The sequence below is a fragment of the Aphelocoma coerulescens genome, chromosome 11 (genome assembly GCF_041296385.1).
Source record: "Aphelocoma coerulescens isolate FSJ_1873_10779 chromosome 11, UR_Acoe_1.0, whole genome shotgun sequence".
In the NCBI taxonomy this organism is placed as follows: domain Eukaryota; kingdom Metazoa; phylum Chordata; class Aves; order Passeriformes; family Corvidae; genus Aphelocoma; species Aphelocoma coerulescens.
In genome coordinates this window covers 9,516,149-9,538,410 of record NC_091025.1, presented here as the reverse complement: position 1 = coordinate 9,538,410, position 22,262 = coordinate 9,516,149, and the positions used below count along the sequence as shown (strand labels likewise).

Sequence of the window (22,262 nt, the reverse complement as noted above, 5' to 3'; positions counted from 1 at the left end):
TATTTCATAATCCCATATCACTTCCTTTGGTGGCGGTATCCGTTGTGCTGCAAAGTAAGCATAAGGGTATTTTTTTTTCAAATGTATGCTAATAATAAAAGAAGTAGGTCACAGGGAAAGTTGCTTTATTTGAAGTAAATAATACTAAAATTACTAAGTTTTCCATGATCGCGGAGAACACCTAAAAACACATTCTGATCGTTCATGCTTTATCTCTAGAAGTTTGAGAGTGACATTCTGATGAAAAAGTCTCTGGTACTAAGTTCTTGTGCAAATAACATGGAAATATATGTTAATGCTGTGTCTTTTATGCTGAGACTACTGTAGTGTTGTGAGGATTTTATTCTTTTATATATGTGCACATGAAAGTATATACAGTTACATGTTTGTATTTAACTGTATTTATAATCAAAAGCAAGGAAAAGTGAGCTATTCTTTCATTTCCTTGAAATACTTTTGATATCTGAACTACTAAGAAAGTGCTAGTGGCAGGCAGTAGATTACCCTTTTTATGATATTAAAAGAACAGTAAGAATCAGCTGGGATCTTTAGTTATTACATTTTTAGTTTTGTGCTAAGTGGCAGGACTTGAGACCCCTGTTCTGCAGTAGTGTTTATTTGCTTGATCTGAAAGTTGTAGTTCCTGCTGCAGAAGAGAATGCATGAAAGATGGTGTGAAGATGATTTAAATCCCTAGTGTAATACTGCAGTCTTTGCAGCATTCTTGGCTTGAAATTAAAGGGGTAGCCCTTTTCCTGTAGTTTTTGAGTAGAGGTAAAAATTTGCTCAGGTAATAGCTAAATTAAAGACTCTCAAAAGCTCTTCAGCTTTCAAGTGAACGTTAGGTACTGAGCACCATCTGCAAAATCTTGCCTTCTGTTTCTGTGATTGTTCAGTGTCCTTGTCCCAAAGAACAAAGAAATTGTCACTTTGGTTTTGTAGTGTTAAGCACTAAAAGTGTTTGGTACCATTCTAGGTACTGATGAGCTTCATCTTTTTATGACCAAGAAATTCAAGCCTGCAGTGCCCAAAGGTGATGCTACAGATCACTCTGAAGTGAACCAAATCTCTTTGGTGTGGTCTTTGTTGCAAAATTTTGGGTAGCTGCAGTAGCATCTGCTTGTATCGTGCCAACTTATATCAGTTGCATTTGAAATGTCGAAGTCAGCATGTGCATTACAGTTATGTTCAGGTCCTCTACAGGCTGCTAAAATAGATTGCCATGCAGCTGTCAGTGACCGTTTTTGATGTGCCACCTGGTTTGGTCTTCTTGATGAAGAGAGTTTTGGGTTGTAATATGTGACACTTGAATAATTGAACTTAGCTTGAATGCTTTTGTAATGATGCCCCCATTCCCTTCACCACCACCAGTTTTGCAATACTATTCAGTATAATTTTGGGAAGTTTGTCTAGAATTTATTAAGCAATTAAACTGCATTGAGTTTTTCACACTGCTTGAGGACACGTTATGCTTTTTAAATGCCAAACTTCGCAAAATGGAAGCAAATATGAGTTGCTATGATATTTTCTTTCGCTGAAGTTTTATTTTAGTGGTTCATCTTCTCTTTTAAAGAATGAACTTTTACAAGGTAAAAGCTGTACTTGAAGTATATAATACTAAACTGGGAATTCAGGATCTTGTAAGGTTCTGTATCATGCAAAGCTACTACTTAGTGGTATGTGAAATCGGGACTAACTTAAAAATAGAAGCTGGAAACTGTTCTGTATTCAGAAAATGAATTATTTAATTACTTAGGAAATTTCGACATATGAGTTATTGATGCTGCTGTTTAGAATCCTGTCTAAAATGTTCCTGTTATTTCTGATTAAGTATTCTAAGAGCTCAAGAGGGGCTAATGTTTTGTTACCCAGTGAAACGGAGTAATATGTGAGTTTCACCCTAACTTCCACCTTTTGTTCTTGGGTTATGAAGTAGAGAAGGAGAAATTAGTATTTCCATGTAAGTAATCTTCCTTGGTTGATTTTGTTTATTTGCTTTCCCACAATATAAGTACTTTGAAAGAACTGATCAAACTACCCTCCTTGGTCTTCAGGATCATAGTATTTGTTTTATTTTCTTGGAAACCATGAAACAAGCTGAAAAGGGGTTCTTCATATTTCCCGTGACTTAACATCTGGTTAAGTAATACTATTTAGTAATCTTGTTACAAATGAATCTTACAGTCTCTCTTACTTTTCTCCTGAAGAGTTTGAAAAATACCCCAGTTCTGTGATGTATTTAGTGACAGTTCAAAACATCTTTGTGAGCTGCAGCCTCATTCTGGATGGATGGACACTATGTCTGGATTTGATTCTTTCATTGATTTGATAACTTCTACTCCTGTTCTCCTTTGAGATTTTTTTTTCCTTTAGCTGAGAGCTGTTAGGTTATTGGTTTGTTACTGGATATCATGACTGGAACACACATTTTGCTATAGTGACTGTTAGAGTAATACCTGATCTTTTCTTTTGAAGGTTTTCATGTCTGACCTTTCTCGATGAGCATCCAGGAGCTGCTTGGGCTGCTCAGCAGTTGTCTCCTGCCCACATACCAAGTGCTCTGAAGTGATGATGGGTCCTGAATTTTCCCTCAGCTAGGCAGAGTTCTCTTGTAGCACAAACTGGCACTATGTATGTGCTACATAGTTTCATTTAGATCTGTTGTAGAAGGCTTAAAGCCACTGATTTGTACTGTAACACCACCACAATACTAGTCTTTGTAGTTTTACCTTGATCATTAATATGTAAAGTATCCTTTTTCCCTTCCTAAATGTGTATTCATGACTGATATTGTTGTCAGGGTTTGTTGGTAGAGAGTAGAAAACAGCCAAAGCTGTTGATGGGAGTTTGCAATGTGGTTGAACTTTTTGTTCTTTTCCCCAAGATCATGATTAAGGTAATTAATCTTAAGAAAGTCAAGTTGTGGTAGAAAAAGAGAGAGTAGTCTTAAAATTAGATTGAGTGGAAAATTAAGGGCTGGATGCTGGCAGTAGCTGTGAACTTGAGGTGTGAGTTGACTGAGGATTGCTCTTGGAGAAGTTCATTTTTGTGTTCACATAGAGCTGGTCCAGAACTGTTGCAAAGTTTGCTTTCCTTAGCTGGGTAAGAGGAACTTGAGACATCTTTTAGCAGGCTGTCTTGCACACCTGTATGGTTCACTTAAAGTTTTATTGTTGTTTTAAATATTTTGATTCTGTTTAGATTTGGTCATCTATATAAATGGGTAGGAGAAAAAGTCTTTGCACAAGATGGTAACTGTGGTTAATATGCATGATTTGAGCCATCCGTATAAATACAGCTGTCTGTGTTGACCTGTTAACATTTGCTATACAAAAGAGTGCTCGTGTGGCTTAAAAGTATGATCAGTTGGTGCAACTTTAACAAAGGAATGAATGGATAAGTTACTTGAATCCATTTCTTTTTTCTCTCTCTTAAATATAAATGACACCTTCTAACAGACCTATTTGTTTATGTATTAGATAACTGAGTATTAAATGTATTGTGATAAACTACCACTTGCAGGAAATTGAGTTACTATCATTTTATTTTACAAGCTAGTGGATGCTGGTATCTGCATGTAAAAGATTGACACACAGGGACACAATACAAATCAGTCATATAGTCTGTGGTTATATAATCTGCTGATAGGGGGGAGGAGGGAAAACCAAACAGCTGCATCTGACCAAAAACAGAGGGTCTTGTGATTTCAAGATAACTTAGAGGAACACTGAGGAAGAGACAAAGGAAAATGGAGTCAAGAATTGCCTGGCAATTAAGAGTTTAAGATGGTAATCCTGGCAAACTTACATGTTTGAATATGTTGTGATTTTTTTACAGTATTCTGGATAAATGAAATCTTGCCTATTTGAATGAAGCTTGACCAGGATGAGACCATTCTGGGAAAATGCCAAAATCTTTTGTGTGGTGTTGCGAAGCAGTTGTAGTTGCAGCAAATCTAATTTAGTAACTTTTCTGTTTTGGCAGTATGGTTCTTTGATCACTACATAGTGCACCATTGAGAGTCACTAGGTAGTGAGTCACTATGTAATGTAGGGATTTGAAAAAGGTCCCCAGTTTGACAAAATTGTTCATGAATTCGTAGTTGCACATCACTCTCTGTCCTCTTCCCTCCCATCTGAATTGTGGGCAGAGTGTAAATGGAAACAAATCCTGAGATTTGGGATATGGGAGATGGTTAGGATGCAAAAGCATTTGGGCTAGTGCTTTGTCTTACATATTTCTGAAAATTAGAAATAAGCTCTTTCTTTCTCCAAAGTAAAAAGTAGCCCTCTACTTAAAACATGATGGTCCCATTCCTTTGGTCTGTGTTGTCCAACTGGAAGCAGTTTGTCATATCCCACCTGAAGTGTAGCCAGCTCATTAATGTTGCTGTGAATGAGAGGGAATAAATTCAAGTAGATGGGGCCTGGGTCAAGAGTAAGCAGCAGTTTGGCTGTTCACAGCAATAACGTAAATACGGGAGTTGTTGCCTCAAGCTGCCCTAGTGGGCCAGGGAAGTACGTGGAGCAGACTTGGCAGTGAGCCCAGCCAGTAAAACAACATCCAAGTCCTTGCATTTGTCCAGGCATGCCATGTGGGGTTCGAATGACAGTGGAATTTAAGATGAGTGAAATGATCAGTAAGGCTAAGTAAAACTGCAAGGCAGGAGCAAGCTTATTAACAAGCCAGCATTCTCTTCTACCTTTAGTATACCCATCTGTAAGTATTCTGGTGAAATACTGGCAAAAGAGAACATAAAAAAATCGTAGAACTGTTCAAAGTCATTGAGGGAAGATGAATTTGAATCTGAAGCACTGCAGGTCTGGTGGAAGGAGAGAAGAAAGAACTTCATGGGGATCTGACTACAAACCCATGATCTTTCACCAGTAAATTCATGAAAATAGAACTCTGTGTGTGGTTCAAGTTAGTGTTGTGTGGTGATTTTGGTGGGTTTTTTTTAGCAGAAACAAAAACTTCATTTGAGGTTGCATGAAAGATGTTTGTAGGTAAAAACATCCGCAGTACTTACTGCTAATTTATTAATGCCAGAAATGTAGAATCATATTATTCATATTAATATTTAGATTTATAGTAATTGCTTGCTTAAAAATGCCTTTTCACGCTGCACTTTGAAGATTAGTAACTCAAGTAACTCTAAAAATGAGAAATATTTTTAATATAGAAAAAATTCTTGAATGGAGTTAACTATTTCTATTGTTTTTGGGGTTTTTTTTTAGCAGGTTGGTGCAGAGGGTTAATGAGAGTCTTAATGTTTTAGTGGCTGCTAACATTTTTTGTTGGAAACAAATGCTGTGAGAAATGTTTTTATAATCCTGTATTTTAATTTTTTTTATGGTTTTGGAAAAAATGGAAAGATGACTTTAACATACTTTTAGAGAAGCAGTATTTGTTCTGTGCTAGAGAGGGAATGGAATTATGACATTGTGATTGGGCTGGGGCAGAAACTGTTAGCTTGTTACTAAAGTTGTTTTACAGAGTAGCCCTCTGTATCTTCATAGCCAAAATGAAAGTGTGACAGAATGACAAACTGCTAATCCAGTCATGTTGCATTTATTAACTGTTAGTGACAATGATTCATTGCTTTGATGGCTGCATAATGGCCTGTAATAATATCCACGGTGGTGTATAGCTACTCATGTGTATCTTTAGATGCTTTCTAGAAGTTGTTCCCTAAGACAAGGACACAAAGGAGATGAGGAGATTCAGTAACTATGATTACAAAAAGCTCTAAAGGTGTCATTTGAAATAACTGTACTCAAACAACAGGGCTGCAAGGAAATACATGGTTTAATCCAAAGAACTAGTGAGAAAATCTGTCAATGTTTTGTATTTTGCATAGCTTCCTTAAATTGCCTAAGAGTCTCTATATTTCATCAGCGTAATTTATCAAGTTTAGTCTTTTGAAGGCAAATGCTGCTGTCTTTCAAATTGCCAAGCTTTTTGTTTTGGGGGCAGGAGGTTAGGCTGATGTACAGTATGTGGTGATACCTCCACTCCTGCTGGAATAAACATAAACTTTTTAGGACTCTGGGAAGAGATGCAAAGTTATACATGGCACAGTCATGAGGCATGCTAATATCATCATCTGTGTATTTTGGGGCATCATTCTGAACCTTGCTGAAAAAAATTGTATTCGTGCTCAGCTTCAGCCTCCTCTTTTTCATTTGGCTGATTGCTGTTTCTGCCTTTTACTGTGTCAATCTAGCAGAGCGAATTCAAGGTGTTTCTGATTCTACGTTCATGTGAGCAGACGGGAAAACAAGGCAGTTTCAGATTATCATTCTGGCTCATTACAGTTCTTTGATGTACACAGCCTTTGAGTCTGATGCAGCTGAAGTCCACATTTAAGCTGTATTATAAAATATTGGTGAAAAGCTGTAATAATTAATGGCTTGAAATACTGAGTTAACTATATGGTAGGATTGCCTGCTGTGGAATGGTTTGCCCCTCTGTCACGCAGGCCAGCTGCAGAAGTACAGTGTAATTTGGCCGAGGTGTAAAGAGTTCCCAAACAAGTTTGTTCAGATATTATCGATACCAGTTCTCAGTCTCTGTGTCGTGCTCTGTTTGATAACCAGAAAGGGGATGCCTCCATTTCAGTCTCCCCTCCACTGTGTAACTGCTCCCCACTCTGACATCTTGCCTTGGTTTACTGCTTTCCTTTTCTACCAGTTTTCACAAAGTCCCTAGTCTGTGTCACCATACTCTCCTGTAAACTAAAATACGCATTGTCTTGCACACTCCTGTCTGTTTTCTTTGATATGGCCCTACTTACACCTTCTGATCTTGGAATCTTGGCTTCTGCTCAGTGCTTGCTTCAAGAGTGGAGCAGTAAATTGGCAGTGTCTCTGTATAGGGCATCAGATTGCTGTGAGCAGGGTCGTTGTATTAGAAGTCAGTTGGTGATTAAGGCATCCACATAGGAGTTGAGTTAGGTGAGGATTTCAGTTCATTCTGTTTGAATAACTGGAGAACCTTTTGATGGAGTCTGTTGGTTTTGCCCCCACAAAAGAAGAGCTGTGCTTGGTAAATTGGCCCACAATACCAAGAATCTAGGCAAACCTGGCCTGCTGGCAACTACAGCACATGATTAATTCCCTTGTTCCCTTCGCTCAGTATTTGCCTAGTCTTCTCACTTACCTTTATGCTCAGTCTACTTCCAGTGGGCCAGGCTCAGCACACCACTTTGGGAGTGATCAGACTTCTGTCAGGTCCCATGTCTACACATCTAAAATGCTCTGGGATTGCAGGGCTGCAGTCCTTTTGCAGACTCTCACAGCTGATCATATAGAATAGGATCATTCATCTTCAGAACAGCAGTGTCAAAAGGCTGCTCATACTGTGTGATAGTACCTGCTGTGCCGATGTATTGTGCTGTTTCCAAAAGGCTGTACACTAATATCTCTGAACTGCTGGGTCATGTTAAGCTGACTTGTGATCTGACAGTGACTGACAAATGAGGCTTCCTCAAACTGGAGGGCAGCAGCTTCTGTTTTGTCTACAAGGTTATTATGCAGTGAAATACCATGTCTTCTTGAATAATATAGCTACAGATTAAAAAAAGGAACCAAAGAGGAGCCCACAGAACTTGGAGGCTTTTAAATCTAGTAGATTTTTTTTTTTAACCTGTTGTGAGTATTAATGAATAATCCTTATTACTGAACCGAAAACTTTAGAAAATTATCGTTTAAAGACATCCTTCATAATCAACCAGAAATAGCAGGAGAGCTGGAGAAGGCACAGGTATAAACACTGCTTAGCTCTTCCGGTTGCTATTTTCTGTTTTGTAACTGAACTCAGAATGACTAATTTTTGTTGAATCTTACGGTTACAAGTTGATTTCTTTACCTGCCTTGTACATAACTTTTTATCAATGTATCTCAAAGCTGTTCTTTCCCTATTTTAAACTTAATTTCATTACTTCAGTGTGAAGCTGGAGGTACACTAGGACAACAGTTCTAGTTTAAATGTGTACCAGGCTGTGGCCTAAGGGTTTATTTAGTTGCATGTTACATTTTTATTTGATAGTGAGCACTAGCAAACACCTGCAGTTCCTGTTGCTTGTTTCCCCCCATGTCCTAAAGCTTGCCATTCTGTCAGTTGTGTATATACAGGTGTTAGTGCACTGTAAATATGATTGCCAAAATCATCTGTGTTAGAAGAACCTCTCTTCTCATTTCCCCTCCCCCTTTGTGTGTGAAGGTGTGTGGGAGGGTGATTGCTGCTGAAAAAACTTGGTGTAGTTACACCCCAAGAGTCAGTATGTTCTTATTTTAGTCAGTGCCAGTTGTAAACATTTGATACACTGGATTATTCTCTTGCTTAAACTGCTTAAACTAGTGCATCTTCTTTATTCTTTTGTATTTCTAGCAAGGATAATGAATTCTTATCCAGACTAGAATTTGGAAAAGATTCATTGATGAGCTCTCCCTGTTGAGATTATTTTTCTTCTACATTTCCAGTGTTCTTGCTTAACAAAAGAAAATGAGTGAAATTGTGACTGGCACTACAGAACTGCCTCTGGCATGCATGATTGACAAAAGTAAAATTTATTTTTATCCTTTTTTACATAATCTGATATGACCATGAAACAGAGCACAAAACCATCGAAGAGAGTGAACTGCTTCATAAAATGAGTTGTCAGAAATCTTCCCTTTCCAAAAACTTAAACTTGCCTGCAGTACTGCTTCACGTATTGCTAAGTCTGGTCTAGAAGGATGTGTTTCCCGCTACTCCACCTTGCTACCTTAATTTTTTTCACAATTTATTCTTTTTCAGTACCATATTTGGCTTACTAGTCAGTTGTACTCCTTATAAATTAATACACTGCTGTGTTTCAGTTTTGGGTTGTGGGGTTTTTAAAGTTGGTGTTTAAGCTTGTAGGAAGTGTTTCTGGAGAACTGATATCTTGTAATGGAAAACTGAAGTTAAACATTCAATTATAAAGTTTTAGTGCGATAGTGTACCAAGAACAACTCTGATCAGTCATGTTTTTAAGTGCACAAAAGGAAAACTATGATTATTGGCTATTTTGTGTTCCCTGTGAAGATTAAGACTCCTCTTTCATCCCAAGAAATACATGAACTGCTGCAAACCTGCAGAATAATGAAATAAAAAACCAGCCACATATGCTTTTTGTCCTTATTTACAAATATTTTTGTAACTATTGTGTTCAGAAAGAGATAATGGTAACTGTCATGACAGGACTGGAAAACAGAAAAGTTGGCCATTCTTTTTAAAGCTCGTGAGACAGACTTGCCTGAGAACACGCATATGTCTGTGTCAATGTTCAGGTCTTTCCTCGTGCTATTTAAAGGACTTGATTACTGAACCTGTTTTCACAGTAGTATTTTTATAAGACCTAGGTCATGTTGCACTTTCTTCATACCTTACAGCAACTCCTATTGTCTGAAAACGATTGTTTATGGGCTTATAAACTTGGAATAATAAAATAGTTTGGATAATTCTGGCACAGGGCTTGTGTTCAGACATTTGATAGTAATTGACCTTCCTTCTCTGGAGAAATCTGGCTGAGTGCGCAGCTGCACACGTGCATGTGCCAGTACATCATTGAGGAGTGAACAACTGGTGGGCAAGCATTGCTAGTCCTAAATATGCACTCTGATACACCAAGTAACAAGCAAAATGTACTTTTGAAGCAGTTGTTCTGGATATTATTTAATTATATTCTCCAGTTAGACAGCTTATGTTGAAGTGTAGTTAGCAGCTTAGTAAGGGATGAGCCAGCGTTGTTTTAGTATTGAACAGGAGCTTCTGTATACGACTGTTTCCAGACAGTAGCAAATGTACATTCAAAATGAGCAGCCTTCTGGTTCTCATTGACAAGGGATGACACAGTCGCCTGATGTAAGGTTACAATGAAAGTCTGCAGCTTTATTTAGCTTATACACTGTGAATATAGAGCATCTGCTCATTTTTGTGATCCCTCAGTAGTGAACCTGATCTCAGAAGGGTGGGGAAGAAGGCTTCAGTAAGTTTCTAAAGACTCATGGCTTCTCTGTGCATGGTAGTGTTAAAAGACTTAGTAAGTAAAAACGAAGCTCAATTTCTTTCTATGCCATTTATCCAGAAGATCTCCTTTGATCGTAAAACAAAATTTGTTTGACGTGGTTTGTTCTGAGCAAACAGTGACTTGTTTTGTTTCTTTGTCTCCTTTAAAATGCTTATTGGAACAAATAAACTATTAATACTACTTCTAAAACTGAAGTTGAACTTGCTGGCCCGTAATTCTCCAGTATTTTTTAATCTTTTATTTCATCCAGTTTACTCTGTATTGCCATTATCTGTTACCACTTTATTCTGTTGTCCTTCCTAATGCAAAAGGATTTAGCACACCTGCCTTTTCAGTGTCCTGATGGGCTTTTGATGTGAATGGCACTACTTCTTGTGGTCCTTGTATTTTGCTGTGTCTGTCCTATCTAACATCTTGCCCCTGTGTGCCTGTGGTAGTTTGTATGCTCTACCTTCGTAATCTGCCCTGGTTTCTGTTCTTGAGTGCTTTCTTATATTTTATGGTCAGTGATGGCCTCGTGACTTGGCCAACTTTACTTCTTTATTGTCTTTCCTCCCCCAATAGGATTGTTTGGATGTAATAGCTCTCCTATTAAGTAACCAGATTTCCATAACTCAGTTTTTTTCCCTTGGGCTTCTCTATAACTCTTTTTTGCCTTACACTTGCCTATTGTGAGACTTCCCTTTGTTTACCCTCTGCTTCTTGAAGCCCTGTGTTGGATTTGTTTTGTGCTATTCTCACTATTTCTCTTGTAAGGGTTATCACCTAAGTTTTTTTCATTCTTTCTCTTTTCCCCCAAGTTGTATTTGTGTTTGTATGTTTACTATTCTTTAAGATAAGTTAGAGGGCTCTTCAAGATTGGATTCTCTGCAGTCTTTAATAGGACAAAAATTATTACTGGTAAATAATCCAGTAGAATTAATGACATGATTTGTAAAGGTCTTAGTGTTGTCCTTTATGTGCAACTAACAGGTTATTTTAACACAGGGGAGGATTTGTGTGTGCAAACTGAAATAAATCTACATGTTTATCAATTGTGTATGAAAATGGTTTGAGTGATTTAGTCTTCAAACCATATTGTGTTCACATTGTTAGGCATGCTTTTGGGATTGGATATTCATTAGGTTTCTAGCTTCCTGTTTTTTGTGTGTGTGCATGTGTGGCTGGGGAGGGGTAACAGGAGAGCACAGTGCCAAACTCAGGAGAGATTGTTTGTCAGGAGATGGACCAAAGAAGCCTGAGTCAAAAAAGCGCTGTCTCCTGTCTGCTCCATCTCTTCTCCAGTTCTTCCCAGCTGCTGTTGGTAATTCTGTGCAGTCTGATCTCTCCACCTCAGCCATGTGAAACTTAAATTTTGAATATATGTCTGCTTTTTGTAAATCCCTGTGACACCGAAAGTAGAGAAGTTGTCTTAAATATTTTAAGATTTCTTGATTATTCGTGCAAGAGAAATAGGTCTCTTTGCAGTGGTGAGAGTTTTAGTGCAAACACTGTGCTGCTACTGTTCCTAAAACCATTAATGACAGTAAATGGTTACACACAGGGCTTGAAGACTTCCAACTGCTGTTTTTCTAAAACAATTTTATTGTTATTTCAAAAATTCTGTAGCTGTAACTGTTTTGTTTCTAAGTTTTGATAAGCTGGATAGTAGCCTTTATTAGGATTGCCTTTTTCTTCCCTTGATCTTTGTTTTTATTAATACTGAGTTAGGAAACAGACAACAGTGATCTTGCACATTAATACACTAATAGATGTGGAAAACTTATAACCAGCTGCTGTCTGCATTTCATGTTTTGTGATGGAAAAGAGCAAAAAGAAAGACTCTGAATTAATGTTTTAAAAGATGTTTGTTACCCTAGTGAAAGGACAGGGAAATGTGGTTTTGGTAGAGCTCAGCATAGTGAGGGTGTTATTGTCTGTGATGCATGCAATAGGCCTTCCTGAGAATCCTGATCCTTTTGGTGTGTGCATATTTAGAAATCAACCTGTACTGACTTTTTGTGCTCTTACCACATATAATTGTAGTTAATGATATATAATATGGATAATTGTCATACTTAACCATAATATATATAAAATCACACAGTGTTTATAATATTACTAGGTACTCCTTAAATGCAGTTTGCCTCCTTTAATAGATTTCTTATAGAGTTGTTCCCTGCCCATGAACTGTCAGCTTTTTCTTTTTTGTTTTTTTTTTTTTTAATGAAGTCTGAGGAAAGTAGTTCATTCCTTGGTAACAATGTGCTTTCTCTTCATTTGGAAATGCTTCCCTGTCTGTGAGGAGCTGGTGTTTTGTTTTGTTTCTGTTTTAGTTAATATTAAGCTGATTGGTATTAGTGAAACTGATAATAGTCTGACTTCATTAACAAACTAATTTTTTTCATCATGGAAAGGTCTAAAATACATAGCTTCCTGTCTGGATATTTTAACTGATTCTGAGAGAGACTACATTTATTTTAAAACAAATATTAATAGTCTGCTGATAGTCAGGATAAAAATAATTTTTAAAAAAGACCTAATACCAAGAGATGCACTTAATGTCATCTAGCCTGGATTTATGGAAAATTAAAGAGTGAAGACCCCATTTACAAGTGGAAAGAAACAAGAGTGGAATCACAGTGGCTACAAAATACAAAAAAAAAGTTGTTTTCTACTTTCATTTCAGACAAATGTCTCATATTGGCAGTTAATTCAATATTGAGAAGTGGGGCAAGAAAATCTGCTTCAGTTCTGTAAGACAAAGTTGCTGATTTTGTTAACAGGACTTGTACTCCTTCTCAGTTTGTTTTTCTTTGGAATATTTCCTGTGTTTTGGATAAGTTAGTGAGATCTGAGAATATTTTGTTTTGCCTTATTTTGCTGAACAACTTGTGCTCAAACTTCACGCGACTGCACTGAAAAATGCTATTTAGCATAGGCAACTGAGAGTTTTCTAAGCTACAAAAAATATATCTTAGGAATATGATTCTTTATAGTATCTTTAATAATATTCATTGTTAGGGCTCTTTTGGTTGAATGTTTTTAGAAGTTCATAATCTTCATTCAAGTTTGAGTCACTGTAAGATGTGCTTTCTATTGTTGAAGTAGATAAATATTATGTATGTGATGTTCTGGTGCTTGTAAGTATTGACTGGGCTTGCAGAAAGTACCTTAGTCTTGTTTGTGTCAAAAAGATGAATTTTTAATGATTTTTGATTTAAAATGTTTAATTATTAAAGTGGAATACAGTTATGAAAGATGAAGTTGGAACTGAGTGTTCAAGCTTAGATCCTTTCAGGATTTCAACCCATTTTTCTGTTTATATATTTTCAATGACTGAAGATGTGTATAAACTGTGAAATCTGCTTGAGAACAGGATTTATGATAGAAAACCATGCTGTAGTCATATTTCACTGTAAAATTGACTGGGGAAAATTTAAAATTAAGAATTAGCTTTATTTTGTGTAACTAGAGTAGTGGGAAATGTCTAGGATGTTGATAATAGCCCATATCTGGGGAGCAAAGGATTTTGTTTATGACATTTTTCCAAGTGTTGCATTCTGACTCTTACTACTTTTTTTTTCTTTTTAAATTTTGTTTTCAGACCTTGAGTCAGATGACTGTGCATCCATATATATCTTTAATGTAGACCAGCCATCGTCCTCTGTCAATCAGCCAATTTGTATTCCTCGCCATGGACTGCAGTCTCACTCCTCTCCTCTGACGCCTCCTACAAGACATCAGAGTCACAAGAACTATGAAGGCACTTGCGAGGTACCAGAATCCAAGTACAGTCCACTAGGTGGACCCAAGCCCTTCGAGTGCCCCAGCATTCAAATCACATCGATTTCACCCAACTGTCACCAGGGGATTGAGGCCAATGAAGATGAATTACACACAAATGGCACAGAAAATGAGTATATGGAAAGGCCTTCCCGGGACCATCTCTATCTTCCTCTTGAGCCATCGTATAGGGAATCATCCCTTAGTCCGAGCCCTGCCAGCAGCATTTCATCCAGGAGTTGGTTTTCAGATGCTTCCTCTTGTGAATCCATTTCCCATGTTTATGATGACGTAGACTCAGAGCTAAATGAAGCAGCTGCTCGATTTACCCTTGGCTCTCCTTTGGCATCACCTGGTGGTTCTCCGAGGGGTCCCAGTGATGAAACGTGGCAGCAGCCTTATGGATTTGGGCATGCCTTGTCACCTAGACAGTCTCCCTGCCATTCTCCTAGAACTAGTATTACAGATGAAAATTGGCTAAGCCCTAGACCAACATCAAGGCCCTCATCAAGACCTACATCCCCCTGTGGGAAACGACGACACTCCAGTGCTGAGATTTGCTATGCTGGTTCTCTCTCTCCTCACCATTCTCCAACTCCATCACCTGGCCATTCTCCCAGAGGAAGCATAACAGAAGACACATGGCTAAACACTTCCATTCATAATGTACAAGGCCTTAATTCTGGCCTTTCACCCTTTCAGTGTTGTACAGAGACTGATATTCCTCTAAAAACCAGAAAGACCTCAGAGGATCAGACTGCCACTTTATCTGGAAAAATAGATATCTGTCCTGAAGAGCAAGGTAATTTGTCATCATCCCTTGAAACTGCAGTAGATGATTGCTCTGGATCTCAGCACACCTTGAAAAAAGACTTGCCCGGAGACCAATTTCTTTCTGTTCCTTCGCACTTTACTTGGAACAAACCGAAGCCTGGTCACACTCCTATATTCCGGTAAGTGATTGGAAAGTACTTCCCTCCTGGTTTTTCCCCTCCTGTGCATCTTAAATAGACATATAAATGTGCTTGTATTTCAGTGATGCATTAAGACTTCTTAAAGAAAACTTATTGAAGGCAGGAAGATGTTATATTTAGGAAAAAACAAGTTGAGATACCAAATACCTACCATCTTTTAAAATACAGTAGATGCACTGTAAATAAAATAAAGAAAAAAATTTGTATGCCATGCTGAAACTCATCCAGAAGGAATGGATGTCTGGGCTGTAGTTCCAAGATATTTCCACTATCCATGATAGAATTAAATAGGTCTTTTCCTTCTGCAGTCCTGTCGTGTACTAGCAGGATGATTTGTGGAGACTCAGAGGAGGGAACTGGTTCAACTGGGGGAAAAAGTCCCCATCCTTTCCAGTTTGTTTCTTTTTAGATGGATCAGTTCTGTGATCTTTCAAGTCATAGAGCTTGTATAATATTTCAGAAGTTGTCACCAAGCTTGGCTTGTTAACAGCTAAATATATTTAAGCAATACTTACTCAACCATTTCATTATTTTTTTGCCTAATTGAATAACCACAGATTTTAATTTCTCTCTGCAGAATTTTACTGATTTTAGTAAATAGAAGTGATTTTTTTTCCTCCTTTAATGTTCTTCCACATAACTGTTTATAGATGTAAAATTTAACACTAAAGACGTAAAGCTGCTGGCTGGAGAAATCTGTTCTACTGGGTCTGAAACTACTGTGTTAACAGATAAGTTAACTGTCTTCGAGTCTGGAGGTTTTTTTTTAATTCCATTGCCATCTGTTAGTAATAGGTGCTCAATCTGTTACTAGAATCTTTTCATTTGAACTAAGACAATGATGACTGTTTTAACTTAATTGTGTATCTTGGAATTGTGTTATGTTCATGAAGGATACTAAGCAATCCTAACTTGGCATTTTTGTTAGCTTGCAGACTAACATTGTTCATAAAAGGTGAGCACTACTGTAGGGTTAGAGGTCATGAGCATACAGGCATGGGGTGTCGATCAGTGGTTCTTCTGTGGGATGAACAAAGTAGTTTAAAACACAGACAGCTCATACCTGTTTCCTCTTGTACTGTGGAGAACTGAGTACAACTGAATAAAAAGCACATTTCATGTTTTCATTAAAAAGTAAAAACATTTTTTTAAATGTCAGACTTTATTTAGAAGCTGGCACTGAAGAATTTCTGTAAATATAAGATGGGCAAACAGGCAGAAGATAATGAAGACTACACCTATACACAACTAAGCTACATAAATCTATTAAGCTGAGTACATTTGCTGCCAAAAATGTTGGCTGACAATTGAATTAGTGGAAATGGCTGCACTGACAGCTGTATCCTCAGTGATATCTTCAATTACTTAGCAGTTGTAGCCTGTTCCATTGGGGGTATGGCAGTGTGCATCTTCAGTATGTAAAACATTCTATTCTGTCATATAATATTTTATAATTTTGATTCTTACAAACCAGGGTAGCTAAGTTGATCCTTACATTTTATGAATAAAAATGAAATGCAAGAAGATCCATTCTTTCTATATAGTTGATGACGGTGACCAAAAGTGAGCATATTAGTTGTCATAAGGAATTATATAATTTCTATTTATGTATTCACATACATATTGTATGTACAATTGTATTAATTGTAGTATAAATTACAAGATATAGTAAAAATAGTACACTTTCTAATGTCGTGATTGTATTGTCAAGCACAAAGTAGTGCATGAAGTAAACTGGAGTACTGATTCCAAGCAGGTGAGGTGCAGACCCAGCTGCAATAACTGACCCCTGGTAGAAGGCAGGGTAATTTGCCTCATGTATTCCGTGGTGTGAAATGTGTAGGTAGCACCTTCTGCTCTGAGTGCTCTCTAAAGTTTTGTAAATCTGTTAGCTGCTTTATCTGCCAAGCCCTGACCATGTTTTCCTTCATTATTCTGTTTTCAGTAAGTGTGCAATGCTTAACAAAATCTAAAAATGTATAACATGCTTTTGAGCATGTTAGTAATATTTCACATGCCATCCAAACTGTTTTGTAGATGACAGCTTGTTATTTGGTCACAGAAACCCATAATCGGCCAGTCAGTGGCATATGAAAAATGTTTGTGTATGACGTGCCCTGAGTCCCATTTCTGCTTCCTTGTGAAAGATAAGCATAGTCAAGGGACTGGGCAGGACCACTGCAACAATTCCTTCCTACAAGTGACAGAACTGGGCAGCAGCTTCCACAGGGAATAGTGGAGGTGTCTGTTGATGATGTTACTCACCAGGTATGATGGCAGATTCAATGGGTCATTTTACAGAATAGTCAGCAATGAACTTGATAATTTTATTTATTACATAGTTACTCTTGGTACTATTTAAGATACCTGTTTCTTTCACCCTCAGCTTCCCCACAGGTGATGGATAAGACATGGTTTTATCTGTGTCTCATGTTTTCCTTCCCTTCCCCTAAAAAGACCCTTTCTTTTTGGGATCCCGATGCAGTGATAGTAGATCCAACCTCCCCATTTTACCCCAGCATTCCACAATTGTGCTGATTTTATGCCTTTCTTGCACACTTGCTGTTGGAGGTTGAGTTGTAAGATTTCCAGAAAGTGAAAAAAAAAAATCAGGAAGTCTGTTTTACAATGCTTTTTTTACATGAGCAAGGGAAATAAAAAGAGTCTGGAGATGACTTAGAAATCTCTACTGAGCAGGTGATGGAATACAATACCTTTGGTGAGGACTTCACTCTAAAAGTACAATTCATAAAAGGTCAAGCAGCATTGCTGGTGCTTTCCGTGGTTATGGGATTACGGAGTTGAGGACCATCGCAGACATGGCCAGCACTGGTGTAGGTAACATGGGGCTATTTTTTAGAGGAGTGATCACTGATGATGCAATTGAAAATCATGGGAGTTCTGTTATTTTTGCTTTTAGGCTTGGTTTTTTGTTATCTTTTGCTTTAAACTTAAAATTTTAATATGGACGACTAGTGAAAGAGTAGGCTTTAGGTTTGGTAAAGTGGATCTTGAGAATCTGTGTCTCAAGCAAAGAGGCATTTTACAGGGTAGTAAACTTAATGAGTCGTTCATTTTTTCTTTCTTTAGCCCCACAGTGTTTGATGGCAACAAATGGTGCTTTTGTGTCTGGAAGATAACCAGGCAATATTCATTAATGGTCAAAAATCTTGAAATAAAATGTGGTTTCTTTTACTTCCCTCATGGAATTCATAGAGATTTGCACATTGATTTAAAAACTACTACATAAATTGGTGTTTGTCTCCAAACTGTTATGTCATGAATTTAATCTATGCCACTGAGAAGTGATGGGACATCAACTAGTTTCTTTATTCCAGTGGTGGTGAACAAACAGGCTTTGACAGATGTATTTACAGCACAGAAATATTTTTATTGGTGGATATGTAATGGCAGCTTGAGAGTATTTTACTGCTGAAAACCAGGATGGCTGACAATGTAATTTATTCATTCAGAAAAGAAATTAGTTCAAATAAAGTGGTAGATAGTGGAATACTTGGAAAAGTTGTTTCTCTTGTCTGAATCCTTCTCTTGGAAGTCTAGAGAGGAACAGAAGTATGTCCTATTTTTACCATAACTATATTGGGACTTTGGTCTTAATTTCAGAAGTCCACTTGCATTGAAAGATTTCTATAAACAAAGTTAGTCTGCTAAGTATTTATCACCTTATTCTGATAAATAGAAATAACACCAGCTATTCTACTAGCAAAACTTGAAAATGAAAATGTTTGCGAATTACTGTCTTTGAAGATAAGGACCCACTTAAGTGAGACAAGCAAAGGAACTTTGAACCTCTTAGGTTTTTAATGAGCAAGGCTATCACTGTAATGTTTACACACTATTAATGAATCCAGAGAAATTCACATAGTGTTTGATACAGGACCTTTGTGTTATACCTGTTATTCATCTCTACACTTTGTTCTGGGATGATGGAACAGAGATTTCCATGTGGCAATACACTGTACCTGTATTCTGAAAGCATTATTAACTGTGGCTCTGCTAGGAACACAATGGTGGTATTTTGAATGTAAACAGTATTAATAAAGTCTATTGATAGGTCACTGTGGCAGCTGGAATGGCCCCAAACTTCTTAACTTCAGAATTTCTCCACCTGGGAGAATATTGCTTTGTTCTAGACAGTGAAGAGCAGCTGCAGCAGTATTTTGGCTCTACAAGAGTTCTTGAAAACCATAGTATTGGATCATAGTTATGATTTGAGATTCTCAGGGGGTTGCTGTGTTGCAACATTGACTTGTCACAGAATACGCCGTGGGTTCATCTCTGCAAAAACTTGGGATGAGGAAAAAATGTGGAATAGCCATTGTATGGTCAGTGAGCTCTTTCCCTTTTGAAATGTTAGGAGGAGCTGTAAGTAGAAAACTGTTTTTGCTGCAACTAAAAATTAATAAAAGTATCTCCCTAGAAGATCTGGGAATCTCAACCAATGAAGGAAACAACTTTCACAACTATCTGGGGATACTACAGGATATCTTTGAAAGGTTATTACTAGATTTAGTGGCTACAAAGAGGCAGAAACATTTTCATACAGAGTGGCTAAAATGACTTTTTGTGTCAGTTGCACCTGTGTTCAAAACCAGTGCTACAAGTGGAAGGTAATTGTTTTTAACTGGATTGTGTTAATGAGTCCTGTAGGCTTTGTTCCTTCTGTCCCACACATGCTGCTCTGGGGCTGCAGTCAAATGCAAACAAGCAGTCTTATTTCTGCCCTAAGCTTCTCCCTATGTGAGAGAGGTGTCGTGAGCCCATGAGCTGTGCCCTGGCTGTTACAGGTCTCAATGCTGAAGTCATTATGGACACATTTGGCTGTTCTTACACTGAACATCAGTTGTTTCCTCATCAGTCAGTTCTGTTTTGGAAATAATGGTTGCAGAGAAGAAGGTATTTGTTAAATTAATATTGATAAAATCAATGAAGTGGTAGCTTTAAATGTGGTTGCTTCTCCTGAGAATGCTGCCAAAGGGTTCTTTCTTTACCTCTGAGTTCCCTTTAGTAGCTGCTGTTCCCTAAAGTCTTTAGTCTTGATGTGATATGAGTATGAGCTTTTGGAGGCTTGCGTTAATCAGATTATAAAACTCCCTTGATATTTCCAGGATGACATTTGTAGGTTTACAGATTGGTGCTGTTTCAATAATGTGCTAAGGTTTGATTTAATGAAAGCTTTAGAATGACTATCACTCATTACTTCCATATCCATATCCTGACATGTGATTTGGTCCTTTACTAGTAGGTTACTGCATTGCTCATAAGGTTTTTTATTCAGGAAAAAAAAAAAAAAAAGGGAAGTCCCAAGCTATTATAACAGTAATTTGGCACGGAACTGGGAAGAACTTAGTAATGAAACACGTGGAAATATCTACAGACATGTTCTTTCCTCATCAAGACTGAAAAGTGAAAGGTTTTAAAAAACTAAAGTTCTCATTTTTCTTAATCTTTTGTTCTAAAATAACTTGAAAGAACCCTCATGGCCAGCAGCTGATCTGGGTTCTGAATGTAAAGTTAGATGTCTTTATCAATAGCACAAAGCTGTCATGCTGTGTTTAAGCTGGGGAGAGACAGAGAAAGTACTTGTTCATTTCTGAAGCAGCTGAGCTGCTAATTCTTAACCATGTTCCAGATATTTTAAGAGTAATGCACCACTAAATTTTGAACTTAAATTCTGCACTATCAGAGATCACTGAAGTTCAATGCACAGTTAACACCTGAGAACTGTGGTGAATTGGCTAGTAGTTTTACTGCTGATCCTCAGCGTAGACTGAATAATATTTTCTTGAGAATGGATCCTTAAATGCAGTAAAGCTGGCAGCTTCAGACTTCCATTCCCATATTCAGCATCTGATACAAAATAACATTGCTTCATATCAAAATGTATTCAAAACATATGCAAATTTGTTACTTCTTGCACCCCAAAGGCTGACATGGTTTTTCTCATTTGATATTGAATTCTACTTAGAATTAAAAAACCCAAAATACTGAGAGTTTGTAGACTGTATTCTATTGGATTTTTAAATTTATTTAAGGTGCAGTCTTGTGGGCTCATGTGACTTTAATGAGGTGATGGTGCTGATTAGGAAGTTCCCACTCTGCTTCTCACCCTTTAGTTCTGCTTGAAGATGTGCAGACAACTGGAACTCTGGTAAATTAAAAGGATGAAAAAATTCACATTTCAAAATGAACCAAAGTTAGATTGCTGATTCAGTTCAATGTGTACCTCTATAGTATTTGTCTCAAAAAATGTGTAAGGATGATATGAAAGCAAAAATACATAAAATGATACCCCTTCAGGGCAGAAAGGTATATGACAGAGTAACCTAAAACCTTTTAAGAATCCACTGCTGCTGAGAAGTTCAGGGTGATAGAGACAAAAAGAAAAATATTCAGAGAGAAACAACAGTTTGGATATCCAACGTCAAAAGGGAAGCAACTGTAACTCTTGAACCAGCTACATCTAGAAAACATGTGTTTGATGCAGTACAGCCTCAAAAGCTGTGTCATTTACTAGGGAATCTGTGTATTGGAAGCTTTGCAACTTTTTAATGTTTTAAGGATCTACACGTGCATGGTACGCTTCCTTGCTCTCTCATGCTGTTATTTTCTACTTGTTTTCAAAGAATGACAAAATCTTGAGACTTGGGTTTTTTTTTTTTCTGTCTCCATTTGTTTGTTCTAGTATGCCAAATATTTTTTCAAAAGATAATGTGATTCTGATACAACAGACTGTTGTCTTGTGCAACATTATTGTTAGTTAATTGCAGGAGGAGTAAATCTCCCTGAGACACTGTATGGGGAGTGGTCCTGAGCAACAAATATTTTTTTCTTGACTGAATTTATCTTTCAACTTTCAGTAATACCTCCCAATAATTGGTATATAGCCTATGGTGCGTTAACAGAGTTCTCTCAGGTACCATATCTGTTCAGTATATACCAACTATTTTGACACAGAAATTTGGTTATATGGGGGATAAAAACATTTTCAGAAACACTGTTAAAAAATTCTTACATGCTACATTTCTTTTTAAACCCTTTTTAGTATCTTCTAATCCTGACGTTTTCTTTCCTTTTCAGACTGAAGACTTGAATCCTTCTCCCTCAATAGCTATAAAAGTGAATGGCAAGGTGTAGTTGATAGCCAGTAGTAGCATTTAGGCAGTACGTCTTGGCCTGTGGTGAGTATCTGGAAGGATTGGGCTTATACTGCATTCCTGACAGTTCCCTCTTTTATTGTTGACATCACCATCCTCTCCTACCCAGTAAATACTATTGCTGTGGGAGGACCAGTCATCAGACCTCCTTATAGGGGAAAGAAGCCTCTTTGCTGTATGCTGAATGCTTGTGGCAATGATTTATTTCTCACATTTCTGCCTTTCAGTAAGAAGAAAGGGAAATACTCACATTGTTCCTCTGATTGCTCCCAAAAAGGTGCTTCAGGAGAG

At 37.4% G+C, this 22,262-nt stretch overlaps 1 protein-coding gene across 2 annotated transcripts in view; it reads left to right on the top strand.

Annotated features, from left to right (window-relative positions):
- Positions 1–22,262, top strand: part of NFATC3 (nuclear factor of activated T cells 3) — a 66,053-nt gene that overhangs the window by 2,057 nt on the left and 41,734 nt on the right. For both annotated transcript variants that reach the window (XM_069026733.1, XM_069026732.1), the window contains exon 2: positions 13,641–14,772. In XM_069026733.1, the coding sequence (XP_068882834.1) occupies positions 13,641–14,772 (1,132 nt within the window). The remainder of the gene's footprint in view (positions 1–13,640; positions 14,773–22,262) is intronic.